A 22648-nucleotide genomic window follows, 5' to 3' on the forward strand; every position below is an offset into this window, starting at 1 on the left:
TTCTTCGAAACAATCTAAGCACTGTGCCTCATCACCTGTGTCTCCACCTCCATCAAAACGCCAGAAGACAATCGATCTAACACGTACCCCATCTCCACTGTCAGCCTCACATTCGCCCTCGGCTCTATGCCGCTCCCCAATATTGGAGCCGGCGCGCAGGACTTCGGTGTCTACAACGGCCCAACATCCACCTCCGGCACCGTTGTCTTCGACATCGAGAGCCAGATCCCTGTCTCCTGCAAGGATGCTGGTCTCTTCTTCGGCTCCAACGTCACCGAGACCCAGAAGTACTACACAGCCGGTGTCGACTCTTCATACTCCTATGGTTTCAATTTCGACAAGGGTGTCGCCTAGTTGTCCGACCCCATTACCAACCGTCAATGACGATGAGACTCAAACCAACGCGACGGCTGCATTAGATCCTTCGACCACACAGACGTTACTCTCGATGCTGGACTCTACCTTGAGCACCCCATCGACATCTACCTTTAAAGGTTTTCCACCATCAACTGTTGAGGCACACGCTACAGTGGTTCCATCGGGGAACACCTTATCAGCTCTCCACCTACATGACTCCTCGACTTGGCACACTTGTGGCTTCATGCATCAGACTCCAGCCACGGATCCTGGAACTAGTGGAATGGAGACCTGTTCCCCAGGTGTCGCATATTCTGATGAATCAACAAGGGCATGGAGGCCATATACCCCTCTACCCTCAACACTGACAGTCTCGACACTGCCTCAGTGACCTTTGAGGATTCCACCCTACGTGACTAAAGCATCTCATACCCCACGGATACAAACGGATCAGCAATGTACCCAAACCATAGTACCACAAGTGTGCTCCATGGGCACACAAACGTGCTCTCCACTCTCCCCACGGAACGTCACCACAGAAATGCAAACGGTTCTGCTCTCTTTGCCGGTGGCATCCAAATCGGAGCATTATGAATCCTCTGACTTCGAGTCGGATCCAGAAGATAGAGATTCCCTTGTAGACCCACCAGTGGATGTACCTCCTGCAACATACATATCTCCTAATAAGGAGATGAAATCTGATCACAAGCACATTTGTGCCATGGCAGAGGCTCTTGGCCTGGGCATTCGATCACACTTGTCTACAATTGATGATCCGGTGTACAACTTCATGTTACAGACACAGTCTACCCAACCTGTGGCCTTACCCATGCTTCCGGTCATTACTAGGGCAGCCAAATGCGCACAATGGGAAGTACTACACACCTCGACACCGATGAGCAAGAGGTTGGAGAGCTTGTACCGTACACAAGAAAAAGATAACACTTATCTTTTAAAACACCCTGCACCTAATTCCCTTGTGGTAGATTGTGTAGCCTCCTCAAAGACGGGAAAGTGTTACTCAACACTTCCTGAGAAGGAAGGCCGCAAACTAGACTTACTGGGCAGGAAGATTTATTCTACTTCATGCCTGTCCATCAAGGTTGCAAACTATGCCGCCCGTACAGCAAAATATTGCCACAGCATTTGGGAAACCCTGCAGAATGAGCTTGACTCTTTATCCCCAGAAGAGTTCAAGAAAAAGTACCAACAGACTCTTGAGAGGTCGGCAGAATTAATGCGACAACAGCTGAGCATTGCTAAACACCTCGCAGAATCAGAGTCTCGCTCCTTGACTGCAGCTGTTACACTCCGCAGGCATGCCTGGTTGCGTTCTATCAGCCTCCAGGTGGACATGAAAGAGAAAATCGAAGGACTGGCATTTGATGGCACCGGACTTTTCTGTGAATCCACAGACTCAACTATGGAACAGCTTAAAAAGTCAAAAATTACTGCCAAGACATTTACAGCTCAAGCTTCCACTTCAACCTACAATCCAAAGTATTGGTCTGTCTTGGGAAAATATCGGACTTCGTTCTGCCAACAAGACCGTCGAGACTTCAGGAGACCATACTCCTCTTACATTAAGCGTCCCTATCAATGCAAAAACAAGTCCTCTCAGTCTCAGAGATCTAAGCAACCTGAATCCCAAAAGCGTCTTTGAGATTCAGGGGCCTTACCACCACCACCGCCAAGCAACAACATCAAGCTGGCAAGCCATGCCCCTGCATGGCACCACATAACATCAGACCACTGGGTCTTGAAAATCATTTCGTCGGGTTACGCTATAGAGTTCAAGACCGCTCCTCGTTATTTGAGGATTACTCCACCCTCAGAAACCTTACAGGAAGAGGTACGTGAGTTATTGGAGAAGGGTGCAGTCATCCAGGTTCCGTGGATGAGCAGGCGGGAGGGATTCTACTTCCGCTACTTTCAAATTCCAAAAAAGGATGGGGGGTCTGTCCCATCATGGATCTCTGTCACCTAAACAAGCTGATCAAAGTAAGGCAATTTTGAATGATGGAGTTGCAAGAGATACTTCCGCTGCTCCAAGGTGAACAATGGCTTGCAACTCTGGATCTGAAAGACGCCTGCTTTCACATCAGCATCGGAGAACACCACAGAAAACATCTGATTCACTGTGGGAGATCAAGTGTACCAATACACAGTATTGCCATTCGGACTGTGCACCTCCCCCCGGGTCTTCACCAAATGTATGGCCCCAGTGATTGCACATCTCAGGACCCGGGGGGTTTACTCGTATTTGGACGACTGGCAGCCAGCAGCAAAAAAGAGTTACTTTCGCGAATTCAGTGTGTATTATCACTTCTCCAGGAACTTGGAATCAAAGTAAACTGGAAGAAGTCGCACCTGGAGCCACACCAAAGGATCACCTTCATTGGTGCGGTCTTGGACATGATAGCGCAAAAAGCATACTTGCCAAGGGACAGGTTCGACTGCATCCAGAATCTAGTCCATCTCTTCCAACAACAATCCAGGCAACCAGCACGACTCATACAACGGCTTCTTGGTCTGATGGCATCATGCGCAGCAGTGGTTCCTTACACTCGCCTGAAGATGCAAAAACTTCAGCTGTGGTTCCTCTCCATCTACCATCCCAACCGGGATGACCAAGGGAAATGCTTAGAGCTGCCTCTACAAATCCTGAGATTGCTTACCTGGTGGTCAACCCTGAGAAACCTTCTGAGTGGGGTTCCCTTCAAGGCTCCATCTCCTGTAGTTTGGCTGACAACCGACGCATCCCTTCTCGGTTGGGGTGCTCACTGCAGAGGTCATTGAACGCAAGGGAAGTGGTCTCAGACACAGTCCCAGCTTCATATCAATTTTCTAGAATTACTGGCAGCCTTCCAAGCACTGCAAGCTTTTCTACCCCTTGTCCAGAACCAAGAGGTACAAGTGCAACTCGCCAATACAACAGCCCTAGCATACATCAATCGCCAAGGGGGGGACTGTGTCTCGAAGCTTGTGTGCCCTAGGTGTTCAACTGTAGCACTGGTGTATCTGGCATCAAGTCACACCCATGGCAATACACATCAACCATTGGACAACGTCCTGGCCGACGATCTCAGTCACGCATTTTTGCTGGAACGTCATCACGAATGGTCCCTCAAAGAGAACTGTATAGCTCCCCTCTTCGACCGCTGGGCTCAGCCGACCAGAGACGTCTTTGTGTCTGCCTTGAATACGAAATGCGTATGCTACTGCTCGAGGGCGGGACACGATCCTCAGTCCCTGGGGGATGCTTTCCAACTGGATTGGTCCCGGGAGATACCTTACATGTTCCCTTCACATCCGATAATCAAACAGGTGTTTGCCCAGCTACTGGCCTCACCTACTTCAGGGATTCTGATAACACCTTGGTGACCCCGCCAGCCATGGTTTCCTCAAGTACTCAAACTATCATGGAGTCGTTTTCTTCATCTCCCTCAAGTACTGGACCTCCTATCCCAAGACAGCGGAGTAGTCTTCAACCCAGACGTGCAGATTCTCTGTCTCACCGCCTGGCTAATCGGATGTTAGACTGTATCCTGCTCAATTAGTGCAAATCTTCCACCAGACGCAAGTACTCTAGCAAATGGTGCAGATTCAAGATTTATGCAAGATCATATGGTTTCCTCCCCATGCGCAGTTCTATATGGGATGTTCTTTATCTGACCACCTTGAAGTCTCAAGGCCTGGCGAACGTCTCCTTGAAAGTCCACCTGGCAGCACTTTCCTCTGAACATCCTGGCTTGGAAGGGAAGACCTTGTTCTCACATCCACAAAGTAAGGCCTTCCTAAAGGAGCTCTCTAATATAGATCCACCCATTCAAGCTCCAGTCCAACCTTGGAGCATTTCCCTGGTTCTCTCATCGCTAACTCAGGCTCCTTTCGAGCCCATGACCTCTGCACCCCTGAAGCTCGTTTCCTTGAAGACTGCATTCTTGGTTGCCATAACAACAGTGCAGCGGATTGGTGAACTGACTGCGCTGAGAGTGGATCTGCCCTTCACTAGATTCTTTCCAGAAAAGGTCTTGATGCATCTGGACCACGACTTCTTACACAAAGTTGTTTCGGACTTCCATCTGAACCAGGATATAAGTGGGTATAGTAAAGAATCACCCCCTTTGATAGACCTTAAATTCTGGTTCCCTTACATCCTGAAATGAAAACACAAAGAAAATTCCCTTCACCAGCTGTACTTATCCAATGCAACCTATAACATCCAACTGAAAAACATCACAATTACAGTCCAGAAAAAGTGTCAGAAACAAAAAACAAGAATTACTGAGATTGAAAAAGGATCACCCCCCCCCCATGTCAATATTCTGTTTGAACCACCTTTTGCTTTAATAACAGCCTTGAGTCTGTTGGGATACTTCTCTATCAACCTTCCACATCTAGACGGAGCAATGTTTGCCCATTCCTCCATACAGAACTGTTCAAGTTCGGTCACATTGGATGGTAGGTGTTGGTGGACTGCTATCTTCAAATCTCCCCACAGATTTTCTATGGGATTTAGGTCTGGGCTCTGACTGGGCCACATGAGGACGTTCACTTTTTTCTCCTTCAGCCACTGTGTGGTCAATTTTGCTGTGTGCTTCGGATCGTTTTCATGTTGAAAGGTGAATCTTCTGCCCATCCTCAACTGTCTGGCAGAGGGTAGCAGGTTTTCTTCCAGAATCTGACGGTATTTTGCCCCATCCATTTTTCCTTCTACCCTAACGAGAGCCCCAGTCCCTGAGGCAGAGAAACACCCCCACAACAGGATGCTGCCACCTCCATGCTTCACTGTAGGTATGGTGTGTTGTGGATGGTGAGCTGCGTTGGATTTACGCCAGGTGTACTGTTTGGTGTTGAGGCCAAATAGTTCAATCTTGGTCTCATCTGACCATAAGACCTTTTTCCATTTGGCATCAGAACCTTCAAGGTGCCTTCTGGCAAAGCTCAAATGAGCTTTAATGTGGCCTTTCTTGAGAAGTGGCTTTCTCCTTGCGACCCTCCCGAACAAGCCACATCTGTGGAGCGCTCGTGAAATTGTTGTCACATGCACAGAACAACCACTCTTTGCCATGAAGTCCTTTAACTCCTTCAGAGTGGCCATTGGCCTCTTGGTAACCTCTCTTACCAATTTCCTCCTTGCTCTTCTATCCAGTTTGGAGGGCCGACCGGATCCAAGGAGGATAGCAGTCCACCATCCCCCAGGGACTGAGGATCGTGTCCCGCCCTCGAGCAGTAGCATACGCATTTTGTGATGTTTTTCAGTTGGATGTTATAGGTTGCATTGGATAAGTACAGCTGGTGAAGGGAATTTTCTTTGTGTTTTCATTTCAGGATGTAAGGGAACCAGAATTTAAGGTCTATCCAAGAGGGTGATTCTTTCCTATACCCACTGTAGTCCTCCCCACGTTCTTCAGCAACCTTTCAACCGCATTGGAGCAATCTATGCACTCACTAGACATTCGCAGGGCGTTACTATACTACCTGAACAGAACCAAAGACTTTTGCACATCTTCTCGCTTTTTCATGGCTTATAAGGGCTCAAAGAAAGGCACCAACATCACCAGGCAGAGATTATCCTCATGGCTGGTCGATCTCATCAAATTTACCTATCACTTACAGGGCAAAACGCCCCCTGAAGCTATCAAGGCCCATTCAACCCGTGCCTATGCTTCCTTGGCCGCACACCTTTCAGGGATATCTTTCAAGAACATTTGCAAAGCAGCTACATGGTCCACGGAGATAACCTTTGTGAAGCATTACACACTGGATGTATGCTCTGCTGCAGAGACTAACTTCGGGAGAAGTGTTCTTAAAAGGGTGTTACAATAGCCACTACTGTACCCTCCTCCTTTGGGGGAGCTGGCTAGACACCCATTCTTATGGATCTCGACGGATCTCGATCCAGATAAACAGGTTGCTCACCTGTAACTGATTATCTGGAAGAGATCCATCAACATCCATAAGACCTCCCCCGAACTCCACACCAAGCTCAATTGCCTAAAAAACTTCCTGGAGTTACTAGCTGTCTTCCAGGCACTACAGGCCTTCTTGCCACTGAAACAAGGCAAAGTCGTCCAAGTACTATTGATTGATTGATTGTTAAATTTATATATCGCCTTTCATTAAAACAATCCCAAGGCGGTTTACAGCAAAATTTAAACACAAGACGGTAAGAAAGACACAATTAAAATATTAAGTGAAAAATATTTTAAAAATCTGATTAAAAATTTAAAACAAAAGCATAAAGGTAATACAGAGTACAATTGGACAATACAACGGCCCAGGCATACATCAATCATCAAGGGGGGACTGTATCTTGAACCTTGTGTGCCCTCAGTGTACAACTATGGCACTGGTGCATCTGACATCAAATGTTCCCAATGGCCATCCATATCAAGGGCCTGAGAAATGTCCTAGTGGACTATCTCAGCCACTTGTTTGTGCAACACCAACAATACGAATGGGAGCTCAAGACAGAATACATTGTTCCCCTCTTTGACCACTGGATAGACTCGTTCATAGACCTGTTTGCGACTTTGATAAACACAAAGTATGCCCGCTTCTGCTCAAGGGCGGGACACGACCAGCAGTCACTAAGGGACGCTTTCCAGCTGGATTGGTCTCAAGAAACACTTTTCATGTTTCCTCCACGACCCCTAATAAGTCGAGTGGTGGCTTGTCTCCTAACACTCCAACGTCTTGCATCCTGGTGAACCCATGGTGGCCAGGCAACCATGGTTTCTGCAGCTACTCAGACTGTCGGAGAATCATTATCATTGTCTGCCTCAAGTGCAGATCTCCTGTCCCAGGATGATGGACACATCCTCCACCCGAACGTGCTTACATTCTGTCAGACCACATGGCGAATCTGGTTCTGAAGCATATCTTGCTTAACCATAGGAAAGCCTCTGCTAGGCATAATTACTTGGGGAAATGGCTCCGATTCAAGACCTATGCCAGGGAACATGGATTTCTACCAAAACATGCAACTGTCTGAGATGTTCTCTTCTATCTAACTATATTGAAGACACGACGTTTGGCTAATGTGTCCCTGAAAGTCCACTGAGCCGCACTCTCATCAAAGCACTCCGAGTGTGATTGTAAGACTCTCTTCCATCACCTGGAAAGTAAAGCCTTCCTAAAGAGGCTTACAAACGTGTTTCCTCCTATTCGTTCCCCAGTAGAATCCTGGATCATCTCATTAGTGCTCTCTTCATTAACTCAAGCTCCATTTGAACCAATGGCTACTGATCCATCAGACTTGAGGCCTTAAAGACAGCCTTCTTACTCATGAGGCGTGTAAGTGAGCTAACGGCCTTAAGGATAGATTCTCCCTATACAAGAATTTATCCAGACAAGGTACTGATGCGTTTGGACCCCAATTTTCTGCCAAAGATAGTGTCCACCTTCCACCTGAATCAGGACATCATGCTGCCAACATTCTTCAGGGATCCCTCCACCCCTCTAGAACGTACTATGCACTCTCCGCATGTGCGTAGAGCACTACTATTCTACCTAGCTCGAACAAAGGACTTCAGATCCTCTAATCGTTCGTTCATAGCCTACAAAGGCTCTGCCAGGGGCTCCTGCATATCCAGGCAAGGACTATCGAACTGGGTGGTCGAGCTCATCTTGCTCACCTACAAGTTGCAAAACAAGAATCCACCAGAGGCAATCAAGGCCCACTCCACTTGGACCTATACTTCATCGGCTTCACACCTTTCAGGGGTTGCTTTCATGGACATCTGCAAGGCAGCTACATGGTCCACAGAGTTGCCCTTTATAAAGCATTACACCATAGATGTGTGCTCTGCTGCTGAGGTAAGCTTTGGGAGAAGCGTTCGTAAATGGGTGTTGCAGTAATCACTACTGCACCCTCCTCCAGGGAGAGCTTGCTAAACACCCATACTTATGGATCTCTATGGTTCTCAATCCAGATAAACAGGTTGCTCACCTGTAACTTATGATCTGGAAGAGATCCATCGACCTCCATAAGACCCTCCCGGACCACCCCTCTGCAGTAGTGCTCTGCTATGTGTGTACTTGTGCGCATGCCCTCTTTTCTCCATTGATACTCACCTGCTTATCCGGATGATCATCCGTCACTGCGGTCATCCAAGAACTGAGGAACATGGTGCCCAGCCCGCCTTTAAATAGCACGCTGTAGGCATGGAGGGTGGGGCTTGGATGCCTCAACAAACTGCGGCATTGCTGGTTCCTGCACAGGCATATAATCCCATACTTATGGATGTCAATGGATCTGCCCTATGTGTGTCTGTATGCCATAAGAATGAATGTGGCCATAATCTGTAGTGTTTTATTTTTTTAACAGAAGTGTAGGGCAGAAGCAGTTTGTTTCTCTGCCTGTTGTGCAACGAGGGGTACCAGCTTGCTATAAGAATGGCCTCTTCTGAATGCTGCTGTTTGGTGTTTCTTGCAGATCAGCGGAGGATGGCTGAGATAACTGGACACTTAATAAAAATGAGACTTGGAGAACTGGACCGGGCAAAATCAAAAGAAAGCAAAGAAGTGAGCTTTGTTGCTGTGTTCCTGCTAGTTGATGACTCGATGGGATCAGGGAAGGGAAGCAATTAGCCCCCTGCAGTGTTTCCATGACTCAGTGGTATCTTGTACTGTTCTGAGCTGTAGACTAGTTCGGTTACTGCCAAACTGTAGTGTAGCAGACTAACCTCATTCGAGAGAGCATGGCTATCAAAATTATAGGATACTGTAAGGCCCAGACCAGGAGGATGCTGCCTTCTGCATCCCTGCATGAATCCCAGTTCACTGCTCTAGCCTTGAGACCCTTCCAATAAGTTCCTCTTAAGGTGGGTGATTGTGACACGTCTATCTTCTGAATGGATTCAATCATTCAAATCTCTCCTGACACAAACCTTCCAAGGAGGTTGCCTGTTGCATCACTATCTCTGCCTGGGTCACTGCTGTGTTTCATAGAGATGCATCGGCCAGAAATTCATTGGAGGCATATGTAGCAAGTGATTGAGGAAGCTGCACTTGTTGAACCTCTGCCTGGGCACATTCCTCTTCAGCTTAATATTGAGCTGAAAGACCAAGGCAAAGTGGATTCAGACTAGAGCCTAGTTTGTAAAGTTGGCATTATCTATATAATACATTAAGGTCATATGTGGCAAGCCCCGCCGCAGCCACGACCAATGTAAATGTGGGGGTGGGGCTTACATGTACACTCTTCATCCGAAGTGGGAATAGTGGCAGAGATGGCGACGACAGGGCGTGGCACTGGTGGTGGAGGGAGCTTCGAAAGCTGCTTCTGTAGGCCTGCATTTTCGAGAGTCTCGAAATGGGCTGGAAATGGCCCGACCTGTCATTTGGGTGGCAGGCGAGCCCACGAAAAGAGCTTTTGCTGCCATCTTCGCCACCAGCACCCCATTACCGCCCATCCTCTCCGCCATCATGAGGTGGCTCAAGGTGAGGTTCCAAATGGGGCCTGGAAGGAGGTTTCACTACCTCTGCTGCCATCCCCGAGAACAACAAAGTCTTAGTGCACTAATTCCCTGTGCAGGTCCAGCTAGTATCCTCCTTTATATTTATTTCTCATGGCTAATCCCATGTGTGACAGCTCTCGGGAGAGTTTGCAAACAGCTGCAGCTGCCAGATAGCCACGTGTACGGGGCAAAAAAATGGCGGCAAGTGGGCAGGGAAAGCATCGGCCAGGCTGGCCAGCGAAGGAAACCACTGTCGATGGCAGGCAAGGAAGAAAAGTGCTCGCTAGGCTGGCAGGGAAGGAAAGTGGACTGGAAGAGGGAGCACGGACTGGGGCTGAAGGGGGAGGGGATGAAGATGGGGAGGAGAGACGGAGAACTAGGGGCTCAGATGCTCTGCACCTGATCAGCTAGTATCTATTATATTAATTTTCCTGGGTGTGCCTTGGAATGTGCGACCCGGTGCCCAGCTGATTGGCTGGGCAGCGGAGGCACCTGATTGGTTGGGGCGCACCCAGGAGCATTGGTTGCTGCGGTGGCAGCCCAGCCATGGAGGCCAGAGGTGGCGGGCCCAGCCACGGAGGCAAGGCCCAGGAGGGGGAAGAAAGAGGGGGCAGAAGGAGGAGAGGTGGCTGGGTCCGGAAGCAAAGACTGGGGCAGAAGTGGAGGGGGGGGAGACGTAACCGCCGGCCCCAAAGAGCACACAGATCCTCTGTGCGGGGTTGGCTAGTATATATAAAAGGCTAAGGGTGTACATGACAAGCTCCATCCACATAATGGGTAACCAGTTGGAGGTAACAGAGCAGAAGCACCGTTGTGATTGGGCAGTAGGGATTCCATATGCAGATTGAGAGGAGGAGCGTAACCTCCTCTGCCTTCTTGGGTAACAGCTTGTTGACTTGGTGGTTGTGTGGCCTTCTAAATAGCTGTGCTGCCCCCTCAATCTTCCAGTCCTCCCCAAACATTACTCTTGGTGCCAAGCATGTGTTACTTATGGTCCATGAGGATCTTAAATTCTTCTCAGTCCCAGATTTGCAGATGTAAAATAGAAACGCTAAAGCAAGTCCATAGAAACTGAGAGATGAGACGTGGCTGCCTGTATGTCAGCCGTTATCCAGATTATTGTTCTGCACCTCACCTTGCTCAGCAAGACTGTATCTCCCACTTGCCTTCTGTTACGTGTTTTGTTTCCTGATTTGACTCCTTTTGGCTTGCAGTCTGCTGCTGGAATTTATGCGAGGCTTGAAGCTCAGATCAGGGCAACTGCGCAAGTCAACACTCGCCAGAACATCCCAGAAAAAAGTATAAGGTAAACTATTACTGAACTAGCTGGGCTGGATGCAGATCATCTGTGCGGCCGGCCCACCGACCCACCCAACGCTGTCTTTTCTCCTCACCGCCTGTGGCTTTCTGGCCAGCCAGCCAGCCCGCTGCTTCTTCCCCCCAACTGGGCTTTCCTTCCGGCCACTTCTCGTCCGGCCGCCCTCCTTCCGGCCACAGCCACCCGTGCCTTCTCCGCCCGCCCGTGGCCGCCCCTGCCTTCTCCGCTGCCATTAACTCCTGGACCCACCGGCTGGCTGCTGCCATTTTCTTCCCCCCACCCATCCCTGTCACTATCCGGTGGCTCTCCAAACTCTCGTGAGAGCTGCCACGTATGGGATTAGTGACGGGTATGTTTAAGAGAACTAAATATACAGATAGCAGGGGAAGAGAGAGCAAGGGAGAGAAGTCTTAACAGTGCCCTTATCAAAACTTCTCTCCAGTCCTCCTGGGAAAGGGTAAACAGTTTCCCCTATAATTACTGTATGTCTTGACATGTCCCAAAACAGTGAATAGCATTTTTCATGTTATTGATTGATTTGATTTGTATACTGCCCTTCCAAAATGGCTCAGGGCAGTTTACAGCACGATTAAAAACAATTAAGCACAATAAAAACTATATGTATCTCTTCCCCAAGTTCTGCCCTGATTTAGGGCTCAACTTGTGGGTTCTATATGCTGCAATGGACTAATGCAGCTCTCCTTCTGGAATTTTATAATTTCTGTCACCCATCGTCAGCATTAGAGTATCGATGGTAGCTTGTGCTCTTCCTCTTACAAAACCTGCTGCTTTAAATTTGCACAGGTTATGTGCAAATACGTGTGTGTGTGTGTCCCACCAATATAAAGCTGCTCCATGCAGCCACTGAAACAATCAAATGGACTGTTCTGTGAACTAGAGGTGTGCATTGAGCCGTGGAGCTGCGGTCCGGCACTCGGGTGGGGGGAGAGTGTACTTACCCCACCCACCGTTTTCCCCCTCCGGCGCATGTATTGTAGTCCCTGCCGCCCCTTCCCCCGCTTGGCTGCGAAAGGCTTCAGGAAGCCTTCTGCATGTGCGTTGCAGAGACGTGCCACACATGCACAAAAGGCTCCCTGAATCCTTTTGCTGCCGAGCGGGGGAAGGGGTGGCAGGGAGGTATCCTGCCGCCCCAATTGCTGGCTAAAATACATGCGCTGGAGGGGGGAAAGCGGTGGGAGGGGTAAGTACACCCTCCCCCTGCCCTTAAAGGAACCCCCACCCCAGTCTGCCCGAACCCCAAACTGCCCATGTCCGGACCGGTCTGGAGGCCTGTAGAATGGCCTCCGGACCAGTCCGTGCACATCACTACTGTGAACAGTAATGTATTGCTGCAGGAATGGGCAAGATCTCAGTCCCTGTACCTCTCCCCCTGCCCTGCCCCCAACCGGGTCTCAGCAGGGACCTGTTTTCCAAAGCTCAGATTCGTTGGCTTTTGAACCATTGTAGTTAAAGCTATGTCTATAATTTTTTTTAACCCAATAATTAACATAAAATAGTAGTCCCTTAATCTTCCATCCACTGATCTGGATGTTTAGAGTGGACCCATTGGAATAATATCAATATTATTCAGTGGGGGTTACCTCTAGGTAAGTCGGTATACGATTGCATATCCTTGACTTCTTGTTATTCCCCCCCCCAAAAAAAACCCTATTGCATCTATCCAAGTGGGATGGGTGTGGCTATGGGGCTGTCATGGATGGAGAGCAGCTGCACTTCTGAATTTGCAGCTATACCGCTGTAATTGGCCACTACTGGCAATTAACATGTCGACAAAGATAGCTGTGAATGTCCTTTTTATATATTTCTCTAAATCTAGGGCGAAAAGTCGCTTTGCCCTTGGTCGTCCCACGTAGAAACAAGACAACTCCTGAACAGAAGCCAAAGCACTTTCCTGCCTCTGGGGACTGCAGTGGATGCCAGAACCCGGGGGTGCCTCTTCCTGAACCTTTTAAGTGACTTATTTATTACTGTATGCCATGTAGAGTGTGTGTGGAGGATGATTTCCTTGTATGTTCAAGTTGTAAATACACCATTTCTTATATTAAACAAAGTGCACTTTTTCCTAAGCAATGGTGCATTTATAAACCTGCAAAATAACTTTTAAAACCCTCAGTTTGCTGAGGGGTGGAAGGAGTGGTGCTAACAAACTGTGGTGAGTTTCATACTCATTTGTTTCTGAACTTTGGGACTGAACCAACCGTTGGCTTTTAAAAATCTGCCTCATCTGTTGAGTGCATAGTTCTAATTAAGTCTTGCATTGTACTAGAATAGCTCACGCAAATCTTGCTTGTGCTGATTTGGCTGTAGGGGGAACTCTGTGGAGGCTGATGCCTTTGCATCTCATGTATACCCAACCTGACCCCACCCACTCTGGTCTCGTTCTCATCCTGAGAGAGCATTTCAGTTGGAATATGCCACTTCATCACCACTTTGCGCCACCTTCTGCAGTATTTGCCTGTAATGCAGGCTGCTTTGGGCAGAAAGCTGGATGTAGTACAAAGATGTCAGTGCTAGTGGGGGAGGGGAGGGCCGTGGACACATTAAAGCTCTTCCTAAGCTCATGCTTTGCTGCCATCAGTGCTAAAGGAAGAGATGCTGCTGCTTTTTTTGAGGGACCAATTTAACATGAGAGAATCCTCTAGTACATACAAGTAATGAATGATACGACCTGCTCTTGTCTCTACAATCACCTCCTACGGTACCCTTTGGTGCAGGACCAAATGTAAGTCCATTGCGGGCAGGTTTTATGGGTTTCAGTTCCTGAAACAGTATCATGGAAAAGGCACTCTGTGATTTATCTTAAGCACATTTAAAGTCAGAGATAGATTTGACTATGCCTCTGTCAGGATGTGGGTGGGGAGGGGGGACCTGGAGGCTTTGCTTGTCTGCTGTGGCCCCAGCTCTGGGCCATACATTGAATGCCGGCCAAGTGTTAGTGATGTTTATTGGACATACAGTTGCATCCTGAGCATGTTTTTCGTTTTTGTTTCCATTTTTCTATCAGATTCTGTTTCTATACAGAATAATCCTTTTGGTCATTTTGATTATCTGCAATTTTGGGTGAGCAGGCTCCTCTGCTACTGTGAATCTTGCTGGAGTGTGTCCACGCATGTGGTCGTCAACCGTATTTTCGCGCGTCGTCCTCACCCAAGGCTGGAACCTGCACCTGCCTAGAACCCGCAGTTCAATAGCTTCCTTGCCACAAGTCAATTAGAAAGTCCTCACACAGCTGCTCCCCTGTGCATTCCTCTGCTGGCAATTGTAAACTCTACTCCCTTGCTGTTTGCCAAGATGAAAACTGGTGAGACGGCTGATGCTTCCTGTGGAGGAAAGAAGGGCAAGAGAGCATTTCAGCTGCCTCCTCTTGACTGTGTGATCCAGGGATCCTCTAAAAAATTATCCAGCACCACCCCCACCTCCCGCCCAGAAAGTGCTTGACAGTCCAGAAACAGTTTCTGTGCATGACTTGCTAGAAAGCCCGTACCTCTTAAAGTGGGAGTGTGGGGACTTATATTTGGAAAAAATGAATAACCCACGGGTTCTTGGTGAGAAAATACAAAGATCATTTTTGCAGAGGCATTTTGTGCATGGAGGTCTTTGGCTATCAGTCTGCTTTTGAATCTGTCTTGATTAACCTTGAGTACAAGAAACCACAGGTGGATTGATTTAAATCAGGGTGATTTTAAACTGGCAATTGCAATCACCAAGGAAAAAAGCCCAATTTATAGTGTCAAGTTTATTGTTTACTTCCTAAATAAAAGTGCATACAACTGATTGTTATAAACATAAAACATACTGTGTTATCACTTTTTACCTGACAATTTTTTTTCAAAATTATTCCCCAATAGGGTTTCTCTTATGACAAGTTTTTGTAGACAGGTGCTAGTTGGAATATGTTTTTCTTCTCCTTTTGTCATATAACTGCTCTGCCCTCACATCTTCCCCCCAACCATTCCTGGTATGTATGTATATATGTATTTATTTAAATTTATATACCACCCCATACAGAAAAAGGCTCTGGGCAGTTCACAATATAAAACCAATTAAAACATGCAGTACATGCATTGTACTGGGAAGTTTTGTTTTATCTTTTCCTATTCGGACACCTGCTTCCTTTAAGTGTTCTCCATGTGATGGAAGATAAATGCCTATGGTGTTTTGTAGGTAAAATAATACACATTTTTAATTGGAGTTATGAACTCTGAGCCAGTTGGAACGTTTGGGTTGTTACTAGACAAAAAGAGAGATACTCTCTCTATATAGTGAACCCCTTCTTCAACAGGTTGTACCTCCCACTTGCTCCATGGAGATAAGCATGCACATTGCCAGCTTGCAAGAATCCTGTAGGTGTTAGCCACTCCACAGTTGCAGGTCTAACAAAGCTCCATATGTTTATATCACTGTTTTATAGTGATGCTGGAAGGCCATACAGAACAGAAAGGTATGGAGAACTCAAGGAGGAGAGGAAACTGAAATGCAAAGAAATAAATGAATCTGGAAGTAAAAAATCTACCTCCTATAGTTGCTATCCAAGAGGAATACAATGTAAACCAATGGGGGCAGAATACCTTCCATCCACTATGGAGAAAGAATATTCAAAGTTGACTTTATCGCTGTCATGCTAGCCTCCTGCGGACCCTTTGAAACCAGGTAGAAGATGAGTCCTGTGAAATTGGAAATGGGCCATACGTCAATGGTAGAGTACATCCCTAGATGTGTATGATCCCAGATGGAATCCCCATTTTAAATAGACCTCTATTGCAGGCCTACAAGAAGATCTCTACCTGAGTCTTTGAGAACTGCCAGCCAGCACAGACAGTACTGGGGTAGATGCACTAGTGGTCTGACTTCTGTATAAGGCAACTTCATACGTTCATAAGTAAGAACACTGGACCTACCACGAAGAGTTCTTTCTATCCACTTTGGGGTTGTTACTCCCACTTGCTCCAGTCAGACTGGGCTTATGTAAACTACCTTTCTTCCTATTAGGCTTGAGCCTGAAACGTTTTGGAGGCCATTATAAAGGCCTCGACAACATTTCAGGTGGGGGGTGGGGGTTGGTGCTGGCGGGGGTGGTACTTTAAGGGCAGGGGAGGGTTACTCCTGCCGCATTTCTCCTGCCGGCGCTCTGTTATTTTCAAGCCCCTTGGGGCGGCAGCATTCCTCCCTGCTGCCCCGTTGCCCTCATCAACTAGAAGTGGCCGGAAGTAGCAATTGCACTTGCACCCATTTGTCGCGCATGCTCAATCTCTGTTTCTGGCCACTTCCGGAAAACCGAATTTACCTTTGGTACAAATGATGGATCTGGAATGAGTCTTACTTAAGAAATCTATGTCGTAGAGGATGCCTGGAGACCAGAACCTCTGGAACATCAGTAGACAATAAAGTTAAACAAGAAGCCTGGTGTGTTAAAGGTTGGCTGGAATCCCTTGTCCAAACTCTCTTGAAGAAATGAAGAGATGTGCACAAATGTTTCAGCAGGGTCGAGTGTGGTACCTTTTAAGCATGAATAAAGCAGATCCTCACCTGTTCTGCTGCCTTTCCAGGCACGGCACAGCACTGCTCTGAAGTCCATGCATGGCGGGATTTACATGGTTGCCACACGCAGGCTGCTTGGTGAAGCCCTGTGGCCATGTGCATACTTCTGAGTGATGCTGCACCATGCTCAGAGAAGTGGTGGGGCAGTGGAGGAGCAGGTAAGGACCTGCTTTACTCATGATTAAAAGGAACTGTTCCCCACTCTCCCAAAATGATTTGGTGGGCTGCCAAATGGATGTGCCAATTGATTTGTGCAGATCCCTAAAGGAATACCAAGAGCTCACTTGAAGAGAGTGATGACATGACCATTTGAGAACTTATCCAGGTGAATTGATAAAGGTGGTTAGCCTCCCTTAGAGAGTGAGCTGTAACCCTAGCTGGAGGTTGCTTTATAGGCCATGAAGATGCACCCCGTAAGCCACCTAGAGATTGTGGCTGAAGACACCTTTCCCAAAGAACTCTCCACATAGATATTTTGGCTTTCAAATGAATTTGGTTCTGACCAAATAAAAATGGAGGGACCTCTGCACACTGAAGGTGTGTCACCGGTGCTCCTGAGGATGCATAGAGTTTGGGTAGAATGATGGAAGGGAATGTTCCTGGGATCTATGGAATAGTTTGTTTTAGCCAAAGGAAGGATCAGGATAGAGCAGCATTTTATCCTTGTGGAAAATGCCCAGCTGTGTGTCCACTGAAAGGGCTCTCACCTCAAAGACCCTTCTAGCCAATGTGATGGCAACTAAAAACAACTTGAAATGTCAACTTCCTTGACATTAAAATCAGAATTGGAAAGCCCCTGCTCTCTTGCCAAGACAGGAATGCTTTCCACAAGCTGCTGTAGGCCCTGTTGGTGGAAGATTTATGTGAGGACAGGAGAGTACTTAGGACCACCTTAGGGTACCCCATCAATTCCAGGTCTTGTCACTCAGCCAACAGATAGACAACAGACCTGGCTGAGGATGAAAAATGGGTCCCTGAGGCAAAATGTCTTTCCTGATAGACAGCCACCACTGTGGTTGGATGGACTGAGAAGCTCTGGGAACTAAGGGTGCCTCACTGAATGAGGTGCAACAACAATTAGTTCTGCACCCTCTGACAATCTTCTTCAACCTGTGCAGAAGGGATAGCCGCGGACATATAGGAGGCCCTCTGGCCAATGGGCACTCCGTGCCTATTGCTGTTGGACAAGGGTGTCTTGCGAAGAATCTCTTTGTTGGAGCATTCTTTTGTGTTACAAACAGGTCCACGTGGGGCTTCCCAAATCTCATCACCTGATGAAAGACTTGAGGGCGCAGTTACCATTCTGCATCTTGCACTGATGTCCTGCTGAACCATTCGTTCACTACACTGACCCGTCCTGTCAGGTGTTCTACCTACAAGGCCTGCAGGTGCGGTTGTGCTCTGCTCAAGATAGTATCTTGCATGCTTCCCTGTGGAGGGTTCCAGAGCACATTCTGCCCTGCCTGCTGATATGTGCTTTAGCAGGTATGAGTCTGTAAGGGAACTGAAGTTAGGTTAGACCTAGAAATGGAATCTACTTGCCAGTGCTTTAACCATAAGCTGTGCCTCGTGACCACAGTGGACACTGTGAAGTGGGCAGAGAAACTAAAATAGCATTATCCACAGAAGCTGGTGCTTTCCAAATTTTAGCAGTCTCAGGTGAACGGGTTCAGTGGGTGGATTTTGTAACAACTCATCTACCCGTAATAGGGATGCTCAAGCCATAGCTGAAGCTGCTGATGAAGAGCATATAGATAATTATGCAGATTCATATTCCTTAGCGCTGATTCTATTTTTTTAATCAGATGCATCCCTAAAAGAATTATTGTTATCCTTAGAAAGCACGGCACCTGACAGGAGTGCCACCATGGGGGCATCAGTGGGTGGTACTTTGAGTAATTCCATAGTCTCAGGAGATACCAAATAAAATTTGTTAGTGACTGGACAGGGTTTCCTGTTTAACCTATTGACAATTAGCTCTGGAAAGGGGAAATTATTGTCTTTTGGCTTTACTTTTGAAAATACTAATGCCTGTTGGGGTGGTGGGTGTCCTCCTGATAGGGGAGCAGCTGTAGCCCTAAGGTGGAAATAGCTTTGCTCAGCAAGTAAGAGAAGTCCTTGGAGATAAATAGCCTCTGAGAATTGGCAAAATAATTGTTGGTTTGATCATCTGGCTATTCCCCATCTTCCTCAGGATCCTGGTCCATAACAGGAACCCCTAGAGGAGAGTCTGGGGTGGGATGAGACTCCACTGGGATCTCTGAGGTAGTATTTGCCAATATCTGCTACAGCAGGTGCCACTGGCACATTGATGACAAGGAAGAGAGTAAAGAGAGAGAGAGAGAGAGAGTATAGGCCTTAAAGTAAGAGCAGACCACATAAAGGGAGAATTACACACCATAGCAGACTGGTTGAGCAGAACTCCGGTCAGCCAAGACGAGTGGGCACTCAGTGCTTAGGGATTCAATCCATTAACTCTACAGTTCAGAAAGCCAGTCATGGATATCTTCGCCTCCCTAACAAATGCCAAGTTGCCTCTGTTTCTGTCACATTACCACTATGAGGGAGCAGATGCTCTCACAACACCATGGCCAGCAGGTCTGATTTACGCCTTCCCTCCAATAGCCATCTTACCTCTGGTGATTCGCAAGATCCGTGCTCTTCATGTGGAAGTTATCCTCGTAGCCCCACATTGGCATTTGTCCAAATACTCTGAAATACCAGGTAGCTGCCATTTCCTCACTACTAGCATGGCAAGGGTTAGGGTGACCCCATGATCCCATCCTTGCTTCTTACACCTACTTTAAAGATTTATTGAGGGGAGCTTCAAATCTCAACCCACCCACAGTGCATAGGTTTCCCACCTGGGACCTCAATCTGGTCTTACAGCCTCTGTCCAAGTAACCTCTTGAGCCTATTCATTTAATTTCCCTTAGATTCCTAAATTACAAGGTTGCCTTTTTAATTTCAATCACATCCACGCGAAGGGTGTCTTTGCTGGGGGCACTGTCTATATGCAAGGACCTGTGCCTGCTTTATCCTGATGATGTTCCTCTACGACCAGTTTTTTCCCCCTTTTGCCAGTTGTAGGGCATGCGCTCAGCTCCTGCCTGTAGGCTTCCAGCAGCATCTGGTGGGCCACTGTGTGAAACAGGATGCAGGACTAGATGGGCTTCCTTGGGCCTGATCCAGCAGGGCTGTTCTTATGACCTGATCCTACTGTCACCCTCAAGGTGAATTCTCTATTTGACAGAGCACAAGAGCTCATGTTACCTTTGTTTTGTTCCAGACCACCTTCTCCTAGGGCAGAAGGCTTGGTACTCACTGGATGAGTGCCAAGCCAAGCAGGGGATATCATATGCACTCAGGGAAACTAGTGCGTATGGCCCTGAAGTGGGCAGTCACAGACAAGTTCCAAGACTACATTATGTCCCCTCTTTCTCGGTGTATAGTGATAACTAATTAACATATATTTTTCCTTTTGCAAGACAATGCCACAACTCATCAATGAATAGAATAACTGACTGATTTTAATTTCAGCACAAAGTATTGCACCGGAAAATCAAATGTGGATGCTGATGATATCTAGGATGCCTATTGGTATGGGCAGTTAACAAGAAACAACTACTGCTATTGTGGATGCCATTTTGCAAGTCGCAGATAGGAAGGAAGAGTGCACTATATCTTGGGTGACGGCTGTGACCTGCAATCCAGTAGTTGTGGATGAGTTTGAGGAAGGCGTAGACTGTATGTTGCATCCCATCTCATGGGATGAACTCCAAGCAGCCCAGAGAGCAGATCCTGAAATGTTACATCCTACAGCATAAGGCTTTGGCGCACAAACAGATAGGTCTTAAGGGCTCTCCTGAAGGCCAATAATGAATTCAGATCACGGATTTCTGCAGGGAGTGCATTCCACAGCCCAGGAGCAGCTACAGAGAAGGCCTGCCTTTGAGTTGCAACCTGATATACCAGTGGTAACTGGAGACGGACCTCCTCGGATGACCTTAACGTGTGGTGGGGATCATGCAGAAGAAGGCGCTCTCTAAGGTAACACAGACCTAAACTACGTACAAAGGCAGCCCCATGTAGAACTCATTGCGACAGTCAAGCCTAGAAGTTACCAGCTGATGCACCACTGTTTTGAGATCATCTTCTTCAAGGAATTGACCCAGCTGTTGAATTGGCCAAAGCTAATAGAAAGCACTCCTGGCCATAGCCTCCACCTGAGATATCAAGGTGAGGCCTGGGTCCAGGAATACTCACAAGCTGCGCACCTGTTCCTTCTGGGGGAGTGCAACCACATCCAGCACAGGAAGCTCTAACTCATCCCTCAAATTCCGAGCCCCACAATGAGCACCTCCATCTTGCTTGGATTCAGTTTCATTATCCCTCATTCAGCCCATTACTGCCTGTTGGTAGGCATTTAGGAAATGAAGGCCATGTCCTGATGATGAAGATGAAAAGGAGAAGTAGATTTGGGTGTTATCAGCATACTGATAACACCCAGCACCAAAACTAATGATGTCACTAAGCTCCACCATCTGGAATCTACCTGAGAGATAGGAGTGGAACCACTGCAAAACAGTACCTCCTATCCCCAAATCCTCCAGGTGAGCCAGGATACCATGGTTTATGGTATTGAATACTGCCAAGAGATCCAGAAGAAACAGCAGAGTCACACTCCCTCTGTTGATTCCCCAGTAGAGGTCAGCCATCTGGCCAACCAAGACTGTCTCAGCCCCATAGCCAGCTCCAAAGCCAGTTTGAAATGGGTCTAGGTAATCAGCTTCCTCCAAAACCACCTGGAGCTGGTTGGCCACCACCCTTTCAATCACCTTGCCCTACTAAGAGAAATTAGAGACTGGCTTATAACTATCCATTGTTAAGGGGTCCAGGGAAGGCTTCTTAAGATGTGGTCTCATCATTGCCTCCTTCAAACAAGGAGGCACCAGACCCTCCCTCAGTAATGCATTTATGATATTAACTAGGCCACCTTCTACAGTCTCCCTGCCAGATTGAAGCAGCCAAGTTTTCAAAAGACTTCAGCATTATAGCAACATCAGCTCCTCCCATACTATACCATATCATCCCCAAGGTAATGGTCAAGTAGAGAGAATGAATTGTACCCTGCTGGCTCTGTTACACACTTTGCCAGAGAAACAAAAGGCCAATTGGAAAAACTCCCTTAACAAGTGGTCCCTGCCTACAATTGTACACAGCATGAAGCCACTGGATTCTCTCCCTTTTATTTCTTGTTTGGGAGATCATCACACTTACCAATCGACACTGAATTTGGGGTTTCGCCAAGCATAAGACGACCACAAAATTTATATAGACAGACAAAAACAACAGATGAAGTTGTGAAGGAATGAGGCCTAAACCTCTTTTTTTAATAGAATACTTCGGCACTCTTCTCATGCTTCTATGCGGTCTGCGGAGAGAGCAGGTTTTCCCGACCCTCCCCGCAGACCATCTCTCACCCTTCCTTGGGCGGGTGGATTGCCTGCGGCTTTCCCATGCCTCGCCCGGCAGCTCCAAGTTTCGGGTGCAGGGAAGCACTGCCGTATGATGGCCCACTCCTTAGAGCCTCAGTAATGCACCGCATGAGGGTGCAGTGCATTACTGGGAGCTCCCCTCTGCCCCCGAGTGTGCCCGCCATGGCTGCAGCAGACACACAACCAGTAAAATGGGGTTAGGAGAGTGCTTGCTCTCCTAATCTTGTTTAACAGGGAGCCTACATAGGTGGGGTAGCCATGGGTCCCTTAGCCTGGTTTCTGCTGTGTGTGTGAATAACTTCTATGTTACAATTGTCTATTCACTGTGTTTAAGTCAAAAGTTCATGGCTTCTATTTTACAGTTTGGTTTGGGAGGGAGAAGAGTTTGACCATTAAATTTTTCAGGGAAGTGGAAGTTTGATTTTATTTGGGTATGTTTTTTAAAATGG

General features: G+C 47.5%; 1 protein-coding gene across 9 annotated transcripts in view; it reads left to right on the plus strand.

Moving 5' to 3' along the window:
* SANBR (SANT and BTB domain regulator of CSR) overlaps positions 1–15239 on the plus strand; it is a 75491-nt gene extending 60252 nt beyond the window's left edge. For 6 of the 9 annotated variants that reach the window (XM_053246925.1, XM_053246897.1, XM_053246915.1 and 3 more), the window contains 3 exons: positions 8801–8889; positions 11039–11130; positions 12980–14136. In XM_053246925.1, the coding sequence (XP_053102900.1) occupies positions 8801–8889; positions 11039–11130; positions 12980–13016 (218 nt within the window). In that variant the 3' untranslated portion in view covers positions 13017–14136. Of the gene's footprint in view, positions 1–8800; positions 8890–11038; positions 11131–12979 lie in introns of all 9 variants that reach the window. The other 3 variants (XM_053246953.1, XM_053246934.1, XM_053246942.1) reach the window with 1 other exon arrangement.
* The last annotated feature ends 7409 nt before the right edge of the window (positions 15240–22648 follow it).

This window comes from Hemicordylus capensis, chromosome 1, assembly GCF_027244095.1.
Source record: "Hemicordylus capensis ecotype Gifberg chromosome 1, rHemCap1.1.pri, whole genome shotgun sequence".
Lineage (NCBI taxonomy): Eukaryota > Metazoa > Chordata > Lepidosauria > Squamata > Cordylidae > Hemicordylus > Hemicordylus capensis.